Source organism: Pituophis catenifer, unplaced genomic scaffold (genome assembly GCF_029215685.1).
Source record: "Pituophis catenifer annectens isolate HBS135680 unplaced genomic scaffold, rPitCat1.0.hap2 SCAF_1, whole genome shotgun sequence".
Lineage (NCBI taxonomy): Eukaryota > Metazoa > Chordata > Lepidosauria > Squamata > Colubridae > Pituophis > Pituophis catenifer.
This window is the reverse complement of record NW_027256881.1, coordinates 260,766,548-260,787,724: the sequence shown is the minus strand read 5'-3', so window position 1 is coordinate 260,787,724 and position 21,177 is coordinate 260,766,548. Positions and strand designations below refer to the sequence as shown.

At 37.9% G+C, this 21,177-nt stretch overlaps 1 protein-coding gene across 1 annotated transcript in view; it reads right to left on the bottom strand.

Moving 5' to 3' along the window:
- Window positions 1-15,993: 15,993 nt before the first annotated feature.
- KIF18A (kinesin family member 18A) overlaps window positions 15,994-21,177 on the bottom strand; it is a 55,934-nt gene continuing 50,750 nt past the window's right edge. The window contains exons 15-16 of the mRNA XM_070957533.1: window positions 19,197-19,306; window positions 15,994-16,106 (exon numbers count right to left, since the gene is read on the bottom strand). Of these exons, the coding sequence (XP_070813634.1) occupies window positions 15,994-16,106; window positions 19,197-19,306 (223 nt within the window). The remainder of the gene's footprint in view (window positions 16,107-19,196; window positions 19,307-21,177) is intronic.

Sequence of the window (21,177 nt, the reverse complement as noted above, 5' to 3'; positions counted from 1 at the left end):
GCCAGGCATCCAAAACAAACAATGGCTTACTTATTGATTGTCACACAATTAGTAGGAAGACTTTTTCTTACAACTATTTGTCTTTGCAGCTTTTGATTCTGCCACCCACAAGGGGCTCCCACACAGCTCATTACATAACTTCTGGACAGGATAAAGCAGGTACTGCTGATTTCTGTAGCACATGAATCAAAATGCCAGTGTGCCTTTGCCCACCTACAAACTCTGGGGAAAGTTGTTTCAAATGCTTTGTTCCTTAGGAAAAACAATTTCTGAGGATGCACACACATTAAGAATGTTCGTTTTCATTAAACTGTAGGAAGGAAAAAAAAAACCCATACCTTAAATTGAAAAGGTCCAGTAAAAAGAAACTTTATCAGAGAAAAAAAATCATTATTCTGTATTCTTCCTACAGCTGTAGGAAGCATTACACTACTGGTCCATATACAGGTAGTCCTCAATTTACAACAGTTCGTTCAGTGACTGTTTGCAGTTACAACAGCACTGAAAAAAGTGATTTATGGCCGTTTTTCACAGTTTTGAACCATTGCACTATCCTCATGGTCACATAATCAGAATTCAGACACTTGGCAACTGACTCATATTTATGATGTTGCAGTGTCCCGGGTTATGCAATCACCTTTTGTGACCCAAAGGTGTTTTTTTCAAAAGGCAACTGGACTTTGTTTTTCCTTGAAGACGTTTTGTTTCTCAGCCAAGAAGCGTCTTCAGTTCTGACTAAATGGTGGCGGATGGATGGATTTATATTCCTTGCAGCAGAGGTGCATTTCAGCAGGTTCTGACCAGTTCTGGAGAACTGGTAGCGGAAATTTTGAGTAGTTTGGAGAACTGGTAGTAAAAATTCTGACTGGCTCTGCCCCCATCTATTCTCTGCCTCCCAAGTCCCAGCTGATTGGGAGGAAATGGAGATTTTACAGTATCCTTCTCTTGCCATGCCCAAGCCATGCCAAGCCAAGCCAAGCCAAGCCAAGCCAAGCCAAGCCAAGCCAAGCCAAGCCACGCCCATCAAGCCACACCCACAGAACCGGTAGTAAAAAATTTTGAAACCCACCAGATGAATGCTTTGCAGTCATCTGGTCATTAACACTCTTTCTGAGAGTCAGTGAGGCCACTTGGAGATTTATCTATGCCCTCAGGGTCACCTGAATAGTGCAAATGGGTGTGGAACCTTCTTGGAACTGCTGAAAGGACTGTGTTGTAAACAGGAGATAGATGGCATCAAATCCAGTTGCCTTTTGAAAAAAGCACCTTTGGGACAACTATGATCTGGATGGCTGAGAATCTCCTTAGACACCTTTTGTGACCTTCTGACCACCAAAGTTAATGGAGAAGCTAGATTCGTCCAACAACGATGTTACTAATTTAACAACTGCAGTGATTCACTTAAAAAATTTGGAAAATGAGGCAAAACTTCCTTAACAATTGTCTCTTTTAGCAACAGGAATGTTGGGCTCAATTGCGGTCGGAAGTTGACAACTACCCCTATAAGTTTTAGTTTTCCTTAAAATTCCTCCCTCCTTCATGGAAAGAAGGCAGGCAGTTGTATCAACAAATATTGCTTCAGCAGAATATTTTCCTTTTTTTTTTCCTGGGGACAGTGGGAGGGATGATTGTCCATGGAAAAGAAAATAATTGGGGCTGAGCTCTTTGAAGAGAAAGTCGGGCCTAGAGGGACAGATCTCCTGACGTTAACAGGATAGATGACAGACCATCTCAGTTTGGATTCAGGCGTGCAGACTAAACAGCAAAAGGGAGCTATGACAATTATTTGCAGATAGCCTATCCCAGAGTAGTAAAAATTTAAATAGGCATGTTGTGAGAATCCAATAAAGATAAAGATCATTAGGAAGGTTATACCACAAAAATAATGAGGGAGCAGGTTCATCTTGTGGTAACTCAGAGGTTAAACTTTCTTATTAGCCTTTGTGGTTCATTAGAATGTATTTCTTGCTAAACCCTTTGCTAGATTTTTAAAAAGATACAACATATCCTGCTGTTAAACTTATCGTATTTTTTGCACTATAAGATGCTCTGGACCATAAGATCCACCTAGCTTTTGGGGAGGAAAAGAATAAAAAAAAATCTGCCTCAGCCTCCCAGCAATTTATCTCCTTGCAGCAAAGAGCAAATAGCCTGGTGAACTTTAGCACAGCCTGATTTATCATGAGCAGCTGATTGGTGGTTGAATTGGCCTCCCGGAATACCACCAAACAGCTGTTGCAGGCTGCGGGGATCACCGCCACCCATCTCTGCCATTGTCAGCCATCGCCACTGCCTATTGCTGCTTCTGTGCACCCCATTTTTGGCTTCCATGTGCCCCGTTTTTGACTTCCATGTGTCCCATTTTCGGCCTCTGCGCACCCCATTTTTGACCTTCCCATGTCCTGCTTTTGGCTCGTTCCAGGCCGCAGGGATCGCCACCACCACCATCACCTATCGGCACCAATCACCGCTGCCTGGAATGGGCCAAAAATGGGGCACACGGAGGCCAAGATTGGGGCACGTGGAGGCCGAAAACAGGATGTGCAGAGGCCAAAAATGGGGTGTGTGGAGGCCAAAAATGGGGCACATGGAGGTGGCGATAGGTGGCAGTGGCGATCGGCAGCGATGGCGGCAATGGGCAGCAGCGATCTCCACAGCCTGGAACAGCTGATCAGCAGTATTCCGATCCAATCAGCTGCTCGTGATAAATCAGGCTGTGATGAAGCTGACCAGGCTGTTTGCTGTTTGCTGCAAGGAGGCAAATTGCTGGGAGGCAGAGGCCAAAGGGTGGGGGCTGGCAGATGGGTGGGGCTTCAGCAACATTTGTTCTATAAGATGCACAGATATTTCCACCCATTTTTTTTGGGGGGGAGTGCATCTTATAGACCAAAAAATACAGTATATTAAATATTGATTAGAATCATTTTTATTATTATTTTCATTGTTTTTAACATTTAAGGTTTTAATTTGGATTTTAACAAAATTACAATTCAGTAACTATATAATGAAAATATAATTAAGAATTGGGGAAAACCAAAACGTTTAGTTACGTGTTGCTACACCCCCTTTTTTAGAGACCTCTAGAACATATATATATTCCTATTCATAACACAATACATGTAGTCCATTTTAGTGACTGCCTCATTTTAAGACTGTTCGTAGTTATGACTGTGATGAAAAATAATGTTGTGACTAATCCTTGCATTTATGACTTTTGTGGGGTCTGAAAAGCAAAGTAAAGCTGAAGTAAGATCATAAGCACAGTCACAGTTTCATTTAGTGACCGCTTCATTTGCCAGTCCTAATTGTGGTTGCTAAATGAGGGCTACCCATACGCAGGGCTGATTACAGAGATTTTAGTGTGGCCCTTTTACAACCTAGGCAAAGTCGCATTCTGGAGTTCCCTATGGTTTGGCTTATTTTCTGATTTTGCTAAGAAGTTTTTTTAAAAAAATGCCCTCGTGTTTTTTCCCCCCTTTAGGTTTTTGAGCTTTTACACTTATGATTTTTAGCCCAGACAATATTTTTTTTCCTCAGTCATTTTCACCCTCCTTATACAAGTAAGTAATTTTAGTTACATCATCACCCATTGTTGTCATATGGCAACAATTCTGCAAAATTATATTTAATCCTCAAGTGGGCTCACGAGTGCACCATTATTCCTTTTTCAATTTTTTTTACTGTGTTTTTTAGTCTTTTCAATTTTGACACCTCTTGAAATTTGGCGCCTACTCACTTATAGCCTGGAGCCAGCCCTGACAATATACAGACAAGACACAAGCTGATGATCTTAGCTTTTTGTAGTTGACCAGAAAATGCGGGAGGGGAGGGGGATTATAGACAGTGTAATTCAATTCTGTATCCAAGCTGTGATCAAATGCAAAGAACTTCTCCAGGTGAGGTGATGCTGAGTCCTACTAGGTTATTCTCTCTCTCTCTCTCTCTCTCTCTCTCTCCCTCTCTCTCTCTCTCTCTCTCTCTCTCTCTCTCTCTCTCTCTCTCTCTCTTGCTGTCTCTCTCACCCCTCCCCCTCCCCCTCCCCCTCCCCTGTCTCTTTTCTCTTTCTCTCTCTCTCTCTCCCTGATTTATGACCATTTTTCATAGTTACGATCTTTTCAGCATCCCCATGATCATGTGATCACAATTCAGATGCTTGGCAACCGGTTCATATTTATGACCATTGCTGGGTCCCAGGGTCATGTGATCTCCTTTTGTGACCTTCTCACAAGCAAAGTCAATGGGGAAGCCAGTTTCACTTAACAACTGGGTAACTAACTTATCAACTGTAGTGATTCATTTAACAACTGAGGCAAGAAAGATTGTAAAATGGGGAAAAACGCACATATCAAATGTCTCACTTAACAACAGAAATGTTGAGCTTAATTGTGGTCATAAATTGAGGACTACCTATCAGGACTAGTTATCTGGATGAACTACTTGTAGCATTTGGACTTATTCCCTGGTTATGTATATTTAATTCATTCTTAATTTTCATTTATACAACATTTTACTCCTACTTCTGTTTTGCATTGATTTTTATGCTATTTGTTTTACACTGGCCTGCCACTGAAATAAATTCAAATAATTTAATTAAGAATTATAATTAATGATAAGGAATAATAGCAAATTAAATGATATATTCCAGCTCTCATTGTACTTTACTTTTTTAATCAAAATTCTGAACTAAATTCAGTTTGTATACGAAGTCCAGAGAGGAATACTTCCTTTTATTGACTAATAGCTTGGTATATAATGCTAATCTTGACATTTGCTTTGTGGTTAGAGTTGCTCTTAAATACTGTTGCATTTTATTTATTTATTTTAGCATTTATATAGCCACCCAATCCAGAACATGTGACTTGTAATGGTATACAAAAAATAAAAAAGGAAACCATAAGCAACCAATACAAACCCTCTCCATCTCATTATGCAGTATATTCATTTTGAATAGAAATATATAAGTAAATTTTTCACACCTAAGCTACTGCAAATAAAACTTATAGAAAGTTAACTGCATAACTGGTCAGATTACATAGGGCTTTTATAAATGGAGTCAATAGAATGTGAGAATGTAACATGAGTCATTACCTTTAAAGTTTTTTTTTTAATCTTAAATAAAATTCAAGATATTTAAACATTCTTATTAAGCAGTATGCTATTTACTTCCATATTATTCATTCTCACATTACATGCAAGGCTACACTATGATACTATGATCATAGTATAAGATTTTAAACTGGTATGAGAAAATAGGTTTGTGGTTCAGTTCCAAAAAACATGTTTCTCCATTAGGGAAATATAATATTCTGCCTTTTTAATATTTCCCAAAATATTTCATTCTTCTGGGAGTGCATGCTGACTTTCTACAGGTTTATTTGTACTGGATATTTAGTGATGAATCAGACATTTTTCTAACAGTCAACATGAATTCATTTAGACATATATATATTTTTAAAAAGCTCAAATAACTTTCTCACATTGAAATATCCATTTTAAATTCTTAGAGAAATTAAACTACTGCTTTTCAAACACACACTTCTGTAAATAAATATTAGAAATGTGAAAGAATAATGCATACAGGGACATGATACACAGAATCTCCAAGGTGCCCTCAAACAAGATATGGCTATAATAGGATTGTCTCATAGTGAAAGTCTTGTTTCAGTGGAATTTGGATGAACCTTAGCAAGACCCAGTAGATTGGGTTTTATGATCCATCTCTTTTTCAAAGACCCTGTGCATAGTTTAGAAATCCTCCTGAACTCATGTCTCCAGCTCCTGAAGCCAGGAGGGTCTTTATACATCTTTGCATTGTGCACCGGTTGCTTGTACCCATTACTGGATCAGGTGTCAGGGTTCCAAGTAACACCCACAACAGAATCAAAACTCTGAGGGAATCATCTTCCTCAAAGCAAGAATTTATTAGAAATGTCATCAAAGATGGCTTCAGGGCTGACATCGGGAAGCTCTGCTGATGGTCACTCACACTTTAGTAACTTCCTGCTTGGATTACTGCAATGTGCTCCATATCGGTCAGCCTTTGAAGACAATTCAGAAACTTTAGTTGATGGAAAATATATTGGTGTGGGCAGTTGTGCTGGTTGCTCAGCACTTATGCCACCTCTGCTCTGCAAGCTATGTTAGCTACCAGTATGCTCTGGGTGCAATTCCAGATCCTGGTAATTAATTTAAAGCCTTTCGTGGCTTAAAGCTGGATTGTCTATACAACTGTGTCTCCACAGAGATGTCTATCTGTCCAGTGAGATCTGGTAGGAGAGACACGCTTTGGGTGCAGTTCCCAAGGAAGTACCACCTGTCAGAGCTAGCTAAGAAAGAGACCCTGGGAATCAAAGTCCATACATCTGGACAATGACAGATTGAGAAGGCTGATATATATTCATCTATAATAGCTGATGATAGCTGTGTCTTCATTCATTGTTTAATTGTCTTTTAACAGTGTTCATATCAGTGGCCAACAATGCTGATAAAAGGAGCAAATTTCATCCTTGGCAAAAGGTTGGTTCAAAATTTAAATAAAGCTGTGGGAAAATGAACAAGTAATATATTCTACATTTTCCTTATCACAAATTTTCCTCATTTTACTTTATTTGCCAAGAATAAAAAGCCAAATAAATAGATTTCACAAATATTATTCACCCTTGTTAGATAACATAGTCCACCAAGGAAGAAAAGTTTCTTGGAAAAATCAATGTAGGAGCTTTCATTTTACAGATATTTTATTTATTGATGACTCGAATTTTCCCTTAAAGATGGGAAACTTTTCAGGGATAATCATAGGCTACACATGTATTACTTTTTGGTGACATTAGGTGGCAATGAATAGGGATTTTACCTCATGTAAGCGGGCAGGAATTTTCACAAGAGTGTAAAATTTGAAATTGTGATCATTTTATTTGGTTTTTTTTTTTTGCATGTCCCTAAGTCTGTTGCAGGATTGTGCAACTTTTTCACTGGTTTACCAGTCAAATTTGTAAGGGAATGGGGTTGAGGGGTACCCCGGACCATGAACCAGCTCATGAGCAAACACACTGAGACTGAAATAAATCTGACAGAGGCGTCTTGTGTAAAAATATAATTTACTTTAAAACATTTAAAAAGCACTATGTCTTTAAGAAAGCACATTAAAAACAAAGTCTTATCTTGGTTATGTGAAGCAAGGCTATCTCCCTAGATTCCTCTCCACAATACCGAAACAGTTCACAAGACAATAAAGCTAACATGAAGATAAGCAGCTTCGGCGTCGATACATCATCGAGGTAATAGAAGGGGGGCAGCACAAACTTCACAGCTAAAAGTCACCTGAAGTAAAAACAGTTCAAACAGTTCAAACAGCAAACATTGCTTGAAGCTTGTGGGAGGAAGAAGGTCCAGCAACAGCAGTCCCGATGATAGCTTGCGTGCTACAAAACAGCAAAAGGCAAGCATCCGTGGGAGTTTCTCTGCAATGGCGTCTGGAGTCCTTATCTGCATTCTTCTCCCATCTGCAGCATTTGCACTGAGCTTCCTGCAGGAGCTGTGCATTTAGGCCTAAACCGGAGTCTAGGCCCAAGTAGAAAGCGAAAAGGTCCTTGCTTATATGGGGAGTTAACCTGCAATCAACTAGGGCGGGGAAGGCTTGCAGGTAATTACAAACAGGAAATGGCTTGATTGAAACCATACTGTTTGTGAGTAGGCAAGTAGCCACAGCAATCCTGGAAACACTCGTGACAAAATTGATGGAAAACATTGTGTATTATATCAGCACTTTTTATGAATTTGGTATGGGGGGGGACAAGATGGTGTCCACGATCACATAAATGAAGTGCCACTTCTTTCTGCCTGCATTGGGTCTTTAATCATTATTGCAATCATTTGACTTTTTTGGTCCTCCTGCTTTGAAGACTCTGCTACAAAATCCAAGATAGCTAGGGGGTGGGGGAGGGACTACAAATTACCTCCCCCCCCTCCATATTTTCTTTTTCTGAGCAAGTTGTTTGATTATAGTGGTGGAGAGGTTAGGAGTGTATGTATACACTTCACTTTCTTTATGGGCACATCTGTGAAGAAATTCTTTGATATGCGGTGTGAGCAGAGTTTAAAATTTTAAAGCCATGGGTATACTTTGAAGGCAGATCACTGAATTCTGGTTTTTGACATGATTGGTGGTAGGCTTCTTACCTGCATGAACATCTCCTTCTGATTTATGGTCTTTGGAATTCTTGTCCAGAGTTCTGAGGAATGTATTAGAAGACGGGGAATATATTTCAAAGGGGGGAGGGAGAAGAGAAAAAAGAGAAAGAGTGGGAAGGAGGGAGGGAGGGAGAATCTTAACTAATACATAAGTGAATCTAGAATTGTAATTAGATTCACTAGAAGAGTAAGGGGTATGCCTATATTGCAGAGATGGTTCCCAAGGTTTAGTTAAAACATCCGTTGCTAATCTTCTATTATTTTAATTCAGTCATCTAAACATCTAAGTCTGCCACCAAAGCCCTTTAACTGTCTCTAGATAGTCTTTGTATCATCAATTATTTTAACAATTTATATAAAGTGCACTCAGGCAAGGACTGACATTGTGCTTAGGCTTGTCTTATGCCTCTTCTGCTACTACAGGTAGGAATGTAAAATGTTATAAAGATCCATGCATAAAAAGATAGCCACTGTGTGTCAGTTCCAATAAAGCTTACTAATGTCACCATGATAAATAATAGGCAGCCAGTTTAACTTAAATAGACAATATTCATGCTACATTAACTTTAAAGTCTTCATAATTGTAGGGAAATTACAGTTGACGCAACGGCCTTAATGGGCATTTTCTCATGAAACACCAGACTGCTGTGAAATAAAATGGTTCATTTACCATTACTACCACATACATTTCCTGTTAAATAGTCTAGTGGGATATGTAGTAGGAAAGCTTGTAGGATCCAATCTGCTTTGTTCTCTTGGTAAATTGAAATTGCCAGACACTTTGTGCCTTTTAATTTAAGCAGTCCCTTCTATGATGGTGACTCCATAGTCACAGTATTTCTGATGGCATTACTAAATCTCAGATAGAGGTATTAATCAGAGAAAAAAAACCCGTCATGATTGAAACTTGTCCCAAAGATGCTTTCCAAAAGGCAACTGGAGTTTCTTGGTTTTTTCCCCTCCTTGAAAATGTTTCACTTCTCATCCAAGAAGCTTATTCAATTCTTCTAAATGTTTTCAAGGAAAAAAAAACTTAAGGTCGTTGCCTTTTGAAAAACACATTTGGAACAACCATAACTTGGATGATTGAGAATCTCCATAATGTAACCCTGTATTTGTGCTGCAAAAATCTGGATTATTCACTGCACCACAGTAACAAAAGTCTTTTACTTTCCTGTTATAACCTTTCTGTAATCTCAATTCCTCCTATTGAGTTTGCTCGAGACTTGAAGAAAATAACAGCTGTAATTTCTCTTGTTCATCACAGATATTTGTTCATTTTCCAACCTGCAGCATTGCAAGACATATTTCGCAGGGGAAACAAACTGAATATATCAATAAGACCAGACTGCTACACGTTAAACCATCATGCTTAAGAAAGTATTTCCCTAACCCCGTGATGGCGAACCTATGGCACGTGTGCCACAGGTGGCACGCGGAGCAATATTGGTGGGCACGCGAACGTTGCTCTAGGTCAGCTATAGTGCGCATGCATGCGTTGGCCAGCTGATTTTCGGGCCTTCTGGTCCCACTGGAAATTGGCAAATAGGCTGTTTCCAGCCTCCGGAGGGCCTCTGGGGGGTTGGGAAAGGCCGTTTTCACCCTCCCCAGGCTCTAGAAACCCTCTGGAGCCTGGGGAGGGGAAAGAGGCCTACCGGGCCCACCATGCCATCACGTGCCAAAAGTGTGGGGAGAGTAAGGGGTTCGTGCACACATGTGTGGGGAGGTGGGGCACATTGAATTATGGGTATGGGCATGGGTGCGCGCGACCCCCCCCCCACGCTCCCCATGCTTTTGGCACGTGACGGGAAAAAGGTTAGCCATCACTGCCCTAACCCATCTGTCTGACCACTCTTGAAAAAGAACAGTGGTTTGATGGATATGATAACCTCTTTATTTTTTTCCTAAGGAAAGAATAGAGAATTGTCCCTGATCAGGAGCAACAACAGAACTGATGGTTCTCTCCATGGCTTCTGTTCATAGCAATTTGGGCTTTATTTGTAATTACCTAAGCTGCTTAAATCAAATAAGCAGGTGCACCGATTTGCATAATTTCAGTCGCAGAATTTGCATTTGGAACAAAAATCGGAAGTTTTCTAGCACACTCTGTTGCAGGCATCAAATGAGTAATTTGAAGAAACCCGGAAGCCTGTCCTAATGTGTACACTTGTACTTTTTAATTTGTTAGCCTCTTGTATGTCTGCTTTATTATGACCTATGAGCAAGCATCCAATATAAAGAAAATACTCAAAGGAAGGGTTACTGTATGTACGAATGTGTGTGCATGTTAGGGTGAAACTGAACAAGCATATGTGTCAGAGCCTGTGGTTGAAAATATAATTTTTAAAACATTAAAATTAGTTTCCAGATATTTGCATAACCTTTTAATAGCCTTTTTTTCGTTATGTATGTACTTTTGATGAATACTGTTCTGATCTCCATATATATATTGAACCTTCAGCTCCTACAAGGTTTCTGAGAGCTTACCATTACTCCATGTTAAAGATGACAAGTAAATTCCTCTCTACCATTCCAGGAAGTTCTGATTTAGGACTCAAGTTAAAGTTTCAATAGTCAAAAAATGTGCGTCAAATGCAAATGCCAAATATACAAAGATCAGACTTGCTAGCACACCAAACAACCCACACATAAGAACACAGTGCTGTACTTCTTCATAGCCAGGAAAATGAGTCACCGAATACCCATGAACCTTTAGGTATCTAAGACATTATGAACAAGACAGCATAGAGATTTATCCCAACGAAGGATCTAAAAATTGGTATTAAAAAGGATCCCAATAATTTTCACATAGCTCCCTTTCTATTAGATCACGTCACCTATGGTTAAATGCCTATCTGTCCCAGCGCATGGAAGAGGTAACTTGTACTTGACATCTAAATGAATCAATTATCTGCTCTTAAAACTTCATTCCATAATATGTTTATAAAATTCAAAATAAAAAAAAAAGCATTTTGAGACGAATACTTTAATAGAAGGGAAATGCTAATGGATTGTGACTGATAATGGCAGAAATACCTGGGAAAAATAAAGAACTAGGAAACAAGGAATTATTTTATTGTACATATGGGCTGAAAGCATGCTATTCAGCCTCACCTCTTGGTCTCACCTGATTGCAATCTCTGTGTAGTGTGATTTACATGTGAAATATGTAGCTGCACAAACAGTACATTTTTTGTCATCTTTCCTGTATGTTTATCATATTCTAATCAGCCATATGGGGATCAGATTGACTCTGCTTAACTTTGTCATATATAATTACAACTGGACAGATGATTCTCATGCACTGGGGACTGTAAACAAATGGGTTGGTGGGGACACTAAAAACCTTAACTGTAAGCTTAAAAATTCCATAGAACCTCAGATATATTAAACAGAAAGTACAATGGGGATATCAACTAGTTGTTAAAGATAGTATGATAAATCTTGTTTTTGAAAGCTTGTTGGCAATGGCCAAAGATTGTTTTGTTGCTTCCCTCTGTAGACTAAACTGATCTTCATGTTCAGATACTGTTATTTACTATTACCTGCATTTAGAGGGTTTGGTTGGCAATAGTTGCATTTAAAGAACTGATTATTGTGTATAATTTCTAGCAAATATCAGTCCAGTGGGAGGGTTAGAATGTTGGATTGGGATGATGAAGATGCAGATTCAGTTCTCTCTCACAAAGGTTGCTGCTAAGAAGGCAGCATGAGGGGAGACACTATCTAGGGGACATACAAATTGAAAAGCAAGGATATAAGTGCAATGTCATGAGATACACACATACACACATATTTCCATATATCTGTATCTGCAGAATAGCAGGGTGGTGAATGTTCTTGTAACCAATAGGGTCTATACCTACCCTGACCCTTTTGGACATATATATGGCATTGCATTGCATGCAGAAAAGGAGCAATTTACATTATGCTGAAAAGTTGTTGTTAGTCCGACTCGTTTTGTTTCTTTCTGCAAGCCACTCTCAGAAATATTGGTCTGCCACTTATTGACCTAGAAACACTATTTTTAAGAGAATATTTTTGTAGAAGTCATTGCTGGATTCCATATTCTGCACTGCAATCTCCCATTCAAATGAACATATACACAGCCCACATTAAGCCTCTTTAGTTACATCACCTTTATGAAGATTTCAGCTTCCAATATTCTTTGCCTTTTAATTAACATGTGAAAACATAATTCTTAGGCAGGGATAGTTTAACCCAGGGGTGTCAAACTGGTGGCCCGCGCGCCGGATGCATCACGCCCACCCTGGCTCTGCAAAGGCAAAAATGTCACGATACGTCACATGACGCAATCGAGTTTGATACCCGTGGTTTAACCAGAGATCAGTTAAGACAGTGTTTCTCAAACTGAGCAATTTTAAGATGTGTGGACTTCAGTTTCCAGGATTCCCTTGCTGACTGGAGAATTCTATGATTTGAAGTTCATACATCTTAGTTGTCAAGATTAAGAAACATAGAATTAGGATAATAATCTGGAAACTAACTCGAAGATATTTTACTTAATGACTTAATGGACAACAGATTGCAGAATTATCGGCTTGTAACTGCTTCTTTGAATACTTGTAAGCTCATGCTTGTGATAACATATGACAAGTTAAGTTACTTAACTATGTTATCCGTTATTAGTCTTTTTTATTGCCTTCCATTTTCCAAGATTCAGTCTTCTCCAAAGCTCTTGCTTATGTATTATATATCCATGTATCCACAAGTTAGAGCTTCATTTTATTTTTTAGTGAATCTTAACTTACAATAACAATAGCACTTGGACTTATATACCATTTCACAGTGCTTTACAACCCTAAGCGGTTTATAGTCAGCATATTGCCCCCAACAATCTGGGTCTTCATTTTACCGATCTCGGAAGAGCCCAAAACAATCACAGAGTCAATGTGTGAAAAAGCCCTGTTTGATACAAATCTGCCTTCATCAATTGAGTCAGATGCTCTTCTGATTATGCAATCATTTACAAATATTTAGTATTAACTAGGAAAGAGGCCCTTTTCTGTTGTGACATTCTTCTCTGGAAACCTTCTGAGAAAAGCACGCACCAATTTTATTACAAGTTAAGAACATAAAATACTCGTTGCCACTTGACCAGTAGTTGTTCTCACTTATCTTCGCTACCAGTTTGGAACTGTGAGCACACTCACTTTGCTTGCGGTGCTTCTGCGCATGTGCCCGTAATAACATTTGGGTGGGTGAGCGGAACCTCCCTCCGCCACCAGTTCGCCTGAACTGGGGTGAATCAGTAGAAACCCACCACTGCACTTGACATTTCATTATTGCAGTTTTATACTGTTCATGGCCTGTGAATAGGTGAAGTTAGGCGGTTCCTAAATATATTTTATTTTATAGCTCATCGAAGGCATTATGTTCTATATTGTCAAATCTGGAAAGCAGGTTTTTAAACAAAAGCATATTAGAGCAGGGACAAGTTTTCCTGTCCTACAACCCTTGTCTTTACTACTTTGGTCATCTTCCATTTATACGTATTCCCTGCCTGCAATCACTATTCTTCAATCTGTACACGCTTCGGGGGAGATTTTGGAGCTGAAAATTCAGGGTTGTAAGTCACATGAAGAATAGCAACAACAGCAATAGAAGAAAAGCTAGCCAATTTACCCTAATTCCTCTTCTTTCTTTGCAGATGTCTGATGAGAACCTTCTTTCTTTGAAACAGTAGCTGTTGATATTGAAATAAACGATGTCTTATTAAAAACATGTTTCCACACCAGCACATATCTGGAATGTCTTCTAAAGCAAAGTGCTTGTGAATAATCAGTGAAATACATCAATAAAAATATGCAGTCTTCACAAAAATCAATACAACTTGTTATTTCTTTTAAACCTTAATATTAATTTTATCATGCAGAATTATCAGAAACATGTTTGATAGCTGATGCTCTTCCAGCTACTGAGGCTTTTGTGACAACTTAGAAGCATATTTTCCCTCAAAGGTATCAGACTTAATCTATGCTTTGTCTATGGATTTTCCAATGATTATTAAACCATATTTGATGAATTTGGTCAAAATACTCAGTTATGTACATTCTGTGCTATTGCGCTGGACAAGGTTCATAAGGCAATGACTGATGAAATCTGGGACACTGAAAAAGCCAGGGAAGACAACATTTCAGGGCCAGTAGGTACATTTAATATTTTGAAAGCAAGACATAAGTACTCTCTCATAGTTTACCAGCCATGTGAGGAGCCAAATGATAGACATGACCAAGAATATTGAGGGCATCAATTGCTACTCCTGGAAGAAAACCATGCAGCTATCTTCTTTTCTATGTTACTTACAAAAATAGTTTTAACAAACTAAATCAGTCAATGCAAATTCACATAATTTGTTCAAGTTGTGTAATTGAAACACTTCTCTTTCAATATGAGCTGTCCTGAAATAAAATCCGGACTTTCCAATTTAGCATTATTCCCCAAAACACATGGTGTTTAAAAAAACAATCCTAACATGACTGTCATATTTTAAATTATATTTATCTCTATATATACAGTATCTAAATTATATATATCTAAATTACTTGTTATTCAATCCCCCCCACTCTAGTTTTATAATTTCCTTTTATTGTCCTTCCTTTTACTTTCATTCTACCCAACATCTTCAATGTTTATTACTATAATGGCATATTGTTGAACTGTGTATCACAGTGATGAATTGCTAGGGAGACAAAAGCATCTGGATTAAGCTTGGATGCTGCTTCAAGGTGGTCAAGGAGGAAGTTGGCTTTGGCCAAGTTCAGTTAATGGAAATTTAATACTTTTGTCTATTAGAGGGAGAATATAATCCATGGGGATAATTTTAATGTTTATATTGAATAAAGATTAAAAAGGCATTGATTTTACGAGCAGAAAAATGTAAAAAGATACAGATACAATTTTGACTGAAAATTTTATTCACAGTAATTAGCCTACAACACACACACACACACACACACACACACACACACACACACACAAAACACACTAGATATTGTACGAAATCTACTGTAACTATACAGACATATTTTAACATTTCACTTGTTCAGAAAGTTAAGTGAAAAATGTAAAACTAAACATTAGCTAATACCTTCCTTTTAAATAAATACTTCCTGGAATGAATTCCCCAAATAGGCAGAATGTTAAAAAAAAATGGAGAACAAAAGACTCATGACTTCTGTAGGCATCGAGCTGTTAATGTTACAATTAAAATAGATATTGGATAGTCTTTTTTTGGGAAAAAATATTCAATAAGTCTAGAAGAGTTAGTTAAAAGTACCTAAAGACATGAGAATCAATTGTCACAATCAATTCTGAAGACAACTTATAGTTTTACATACAAGGAGATTTCTCTAACACCTTTGTCCAACGATTTTATCTCTAGACGTTTTGGACTAAAACTCCCATGATCTAAGACAAAATTGAATGTAGGGAATGATAGTCCAGTACATATGGAAACTTTCTAGTTTGGGAAACTTTCATGGTATGGAATGTAAAAGAAAACACATTCTGTAATTTACACAGCATGTTGAGAAAATGATACAAAATTCTATTCAGACAACCAAAGATATTGAACAGTATTGCACAAAGCAATCCTTAAGTCTGATGAAGGTTCCAATTACATGATAAACTAGAGGCCAGATGTGGGCATTAAAAGCATTTGCAAATTTAATTTCCAAAGTCACCACATATGGCGAAAGTGGCAGAGGAATTGTTAGTTTCACTCTTTTTGCTAAGAAATCAAAATTGTACAAAGGTTTAGTTTCACTTCAGAATTACTGTTCATGCTTCTTTTGATCGGCCTACTTTTGTGCTTACTAATGCATTTTCCTTCAAATTATTTTTCAGAAGTTTTCTTAGCCCATCATTACGTTTCCAGGTTCTTGTTCTGATTCCTAGGGAACAAAAGAATAAATCATGTTAAAGAGAGGGAAGAAAATAAAACAAAACAAAACACCAGAAGCCATATTAATAAAACAAAAACTCAATTTTATTAATTTCCTGAATGTTAAAACATCTTTATATAGCCTGATGCTCTCCAGCTGTGCTGAAGGACAACTAACTGGTTGGCTGGAGATGATGCAATTTTAGTTTAATACATATGGAGGGCATTAGATTACTGAAAGCTATAACTTTTAAGCTATAAAATAGGACAAGCACGGCAAACACAAAGTAATAATGGGAAAGAGATGTCCAGAAGAGCTGACAAGTTATTAAATACAAATTGAAAGTTATATACGCATAAAATGCATGCAATAAAATACGCATAAAATGCATGCAATAAAAAAAAATAAAATTATTCTTATTCAGTGTATTTAAAATGCAAAAAATGTATGAACAGTGTCCAGAGTGATATAAAAAATTACAAATTATGTACAGGTAGTCCTTGGCTTACAACCACAACTGAGCACAAGATTTCTGTTGCAAATCAAGACAGTTGTTAAATGAGTTTCCCTCCACTTTATGGCCTTCCAGGCCAAGTTGTTCAGGGAAATCACTGCAGTTGTTAAGTTAGTAACATGGTTACTAAAGTGAATCTGGCTTCTTCACTGACTTTGCTTTGTCAGGAAGTTGCAAAAGGTGACCGGAGGATTCTGCCACTGTCACAAATACATGACAGTTGCCAAGTGCCCAAATTTTGATTATAGGAATGCTGCAATATATGTAAGGGTAAAAAACAGTCATAAGTCACTTCTTTTTAAGTATCGTTGTAACTCTTTGATCTTCTACACATTGGACCTGAGATGGGTGATGCCTAGAGGATGCCTTTTCAGTTGTACTTCTGTTTATTATATTTCAAAATTTTACTTTATAATTAGGAATCCCACCATTTAGATGAGCTTGTCATCAGTGAACGCTTTTTAAAACTATTTAAAGAGCCGTGCTGGCGCATGGTTAGAATGCAGTACTGCAGGATACTTTTGCTGACTGCTAATTGCTGCCTGTAATTTGGCAGATCAAATCTCACCAGGCTTAAGGTTGACTCAGCCTTCCATTCTTCTGAGGTGGGTAAAATGAGAACCCTGATTGTTGGGGGCAATATGCTGACATTTGTAAACCGCTTAGAGTGAGCTGTAAAAAGCACTGTGAAGCGGTATATATGTGCTATTGCTATTGAATAAATTGATTCCTGTATCAGTACAGTTGCATAATAATAAAATAAAATTAAAGAAAGATGGAATAAAAATCAAAACAAAAATGGTTTAGATTCTGAATTAAAACATTTTGACAACTGAGCATGCCAAATGTCTCTGGGTAAGGCTCATCTCTATTCAAAAATAGCCTATGCTGCAAAGTTTCATTCATATTATATTCTGCTCATGGTACATTCCAAAAATGGACTTCTTATTTTTTGATGGCTTCCTTTTTCTGTACTTATCCTTTTACACAGAGGGAATGCAAATGAAATATTTTGCTGAAAGGAATGACAAGTGTATTGAATATAAATGATATACAATAACAAAATACAAATAGCAACTTGTGCAGAAGGATTATTTCCTGTGGTACATCATTACTGCCTCTTTCAGAGGAGAGGCACAAATACACATCCCAAAATATTGACGCTTCTTACAATTCAAAGCATGTCTGGTGTGCTGCAACTTCTACATTAATCATTCAATTGCATGACTCTTGAACAATACAATTACAGGGACCGCTACTGATGTCCTTTGTTATCTAATATTTAGTACAAATAATTAGCAACTTGAAGATAGCATTGTGTGGGGCTCTGATAACGCTTCTGTATTAAGCTTCTTTGAGCTTGAGAAGGATTACATGCAACACTTTTTCAAATGAATTCCACAGGGAGAGCAGTAATTCTGCCTGGAAGAATGGCAGTTAATAGGACCAGATCTCCATTACTTTTATTTATATGTACTCCACCACCCCCATATGTGATTAATATTTTTAGAAGTGCAAGGATTCTAAAAGTAACAGAAGAAAGCTAGGAAAGGACTTCATTTTTCTTCACGTAATGGCCAACCAGATGCACCTTGGAATTCCACAAGCACACCAGATGTCCCTGTTGCTTCTTAGCAAATGCTATATAGAGACACATATCTACATGATTAGTAGTCATTGATAATTCCTAGGGATTGTGAAATCCCATTTTTAGGTGAATATAAAGGCCAACACTATCTTCTTTTGAAAGGAAATCCCATACCTGAATTGTATGTGAAGAAGTAATTCCACCTATCTTTACTATTTATACGTAACTCTTCATATACTGTATGCCTTTAATTTCCCCTTGCATGATGTGAACAAATAAGTAAGTTGCAACCATTCCCAATATATATTTGGGCAAAGTTTAACAAAGCTACAATTTTATTTCAACCTCTTTCTTAATATGTGTTTGTTGAGATTTCTTCTTCCTTTAAGATCAACTATGTATTCTGTTGAGGCTTTTATTAGGATATCTTAAGGCAGTGTTTCTTAACTTTTTCTTCACCAGGGACCCCCTTTAAATACTTTTTGTGGCCATGGACCACCAAGATTTATATAAATCAAACAAATGATAAATCTAAAAGTAGTTCAACATACGCTTCTTTTTGTTTTAATATCTGTCTCCTTACTGAGGGCCTTTCAGTGAATAACTTATAGCACTAGTACTTAGACTTATATACCACTTTACAGCCCTCTCTAAGCAGTTTACAGTGTCAGCATATTGCCCCCAACAATTTAGGTCCTCATTTGACCCACCTCAGAAGGATGGAAGGCTGAGTCAACCTTGAACCTGCCAAATTGCAGGCAGCCGCAGCCGGCAGAACTAGCCTGCAGTACTGCATTCTAACCACTGTGGCTCATGTGTGTGTGTGTTTTTTAAGAGACTAAACTATCAAAAAATGTGTGACTACATTATCATAGTAAAGGACTGCAAAAATGATCAACTGAATAAGTTGAATATGAATATAATTTTGAGCTTCCTATATAGCTGTATATTGCTTACATTTGACATAATTATTACACATTATAAATTTTACACTTACCAGAGGTTATAGGTACTCTTAGTGCTTTATTACTTGAGCCAACATCTCGTCTTAGGCGTTTGGCAGTCACCTGATCGTGCTGGTTTGTTAATCCACTGCTGGATGCAGAACTGAAGAATAACATGTTTAAAACCATTTGTTTTTAAGCACAATATTGTTGAGTCAGAATTCTGCTTTGGTTCTTTAGAGTTCCTATAGTTTCTTTGTTGCTGGAACATTCAACAAATCCTGATGAAAGCTATGGGTATGTGAATGTACTCTGGATTATCATAGCACTGCAATACAGTGTATGATATATTCAAATGGATCGTATACACACATACACTGGGCATGGGGGGGAAGATTGCATGCAGGATTGATTAAAGTAGTATTAACAACTTTAGATTGACTAGATTGGGGAAACTGGCTATTCCACAGGATTTTGTCTATGGAGATTCTCAATTACCCAGATCATGATTGTCCCAAAGGTGATTTTTCAAGAGGCAACTGGACTTTCTGTTTTTTTCTTTGAAATCATTTCACTTCTCATCCAAGAAGTTTCTTCAGCTAACTGGATGGTGGGGAATGGAAGGATTTATACAACATAGGAGAACAAACTCATCAGGACAAGATTCAGCAATCCATCTGCATTTAAAAAACAAAGGACACGCTTTTGAAGACAGCAAAGTCCACATTTTGGATAGAGAACCGCTGGTTTGAAAGAGGGATCAAAGAGGCCATCTATATAAAAACTGAACAGCCCTCTCTCAACAGAGGGGGAGGGATACAACATCCTCTATCTCCAGTCTACACAGTCCTTTCTATAGTTCCAAGAAGGCTCCACATCCATTTGCACTACTCAGGTGACCCTTCAACACAGATAAACCTCCAGATGGCCTCAACAATTCTCTAAAATAATGAAAATGACCAGCTGTCTGCAAGGAGTACAAATCCTTCCATTCCCCACCATCCAGTCAGAGCTGAAGGAGCTTCTTGGATGAGAAGCGAAACGTCTTAAAGAAAAATCAGAAAGTCCAGTTGTCTCTTGAACAAGCACCTTTGGGATTGCGCAGGATTATTTATTTACAGTGTCCATGTATCCATCCACCTACCATTCCTGGGGGAGGGAAGGATTATCTTAAATCCAAGGTTGTCTTTCTTTCAGATAAACATACATATATTTCTCTCCATTTGGGAGAGGATTGAGGGAGGCTTTTAATTTTTTTTCTAAGCATGTCAAACCTATCAGAAGTGTTTCTTTTTGTCTTCATCTAAAAGCCAGCAAGAAACTGTGTATTACAAGTAAACCTTGCTCAACAAATGGCCTGTGTTAGCATCCATCTGAAATTATGATGGTGCTGAAAAAGTAAATACACGACAGGTCCTCATACTTACTAGGGTTGCAATGTCCCTGCGATTGGGATTTGCGTGTTTCCCAATCAAAGGGCTTTTAGGGCCAATGCAACATCTTGTGGGTCATATGATTGCTATTTGCACACAGCTTCAAATAAGCAGTCAGTGACAATAAAATTGCAAAACATTGATACATGATGTCTCAACAACAGAGGGTGTCATGCTTAATGACCATGGAAGTGAGGCCATAAGCTCATTGTGATCACATGATGTTCTGCTTAAGAACCAGGTTTTTTAGTGATGGAATTGGAAACTGCAGGAAACTGTTTTGAATTCCTGAAAACAAAAAGCCAAATACTGTTGCATTTACTGCAAGGGACAGTTACAGACTATGCTTATTTTGTCTTCCTCTCTTAGAAACAGCAAAATAAGTATAATTTAATTTAATTTAATTTGGGGGAATTTGTTTTCCTTTTCTAAACATTCATTCTAGTAGGCACACAAAAACCTGTGGCCAATCTGGTAAAGCATTAATAACAACAAAAAAACTGTCACAGCAAAATTTTGCAGATAATAAGTTATGGACAAAAACCAAAGCATGCATATGAATACTTTAGAAACTGTTAATTGCATCTCTTTGCTACATATG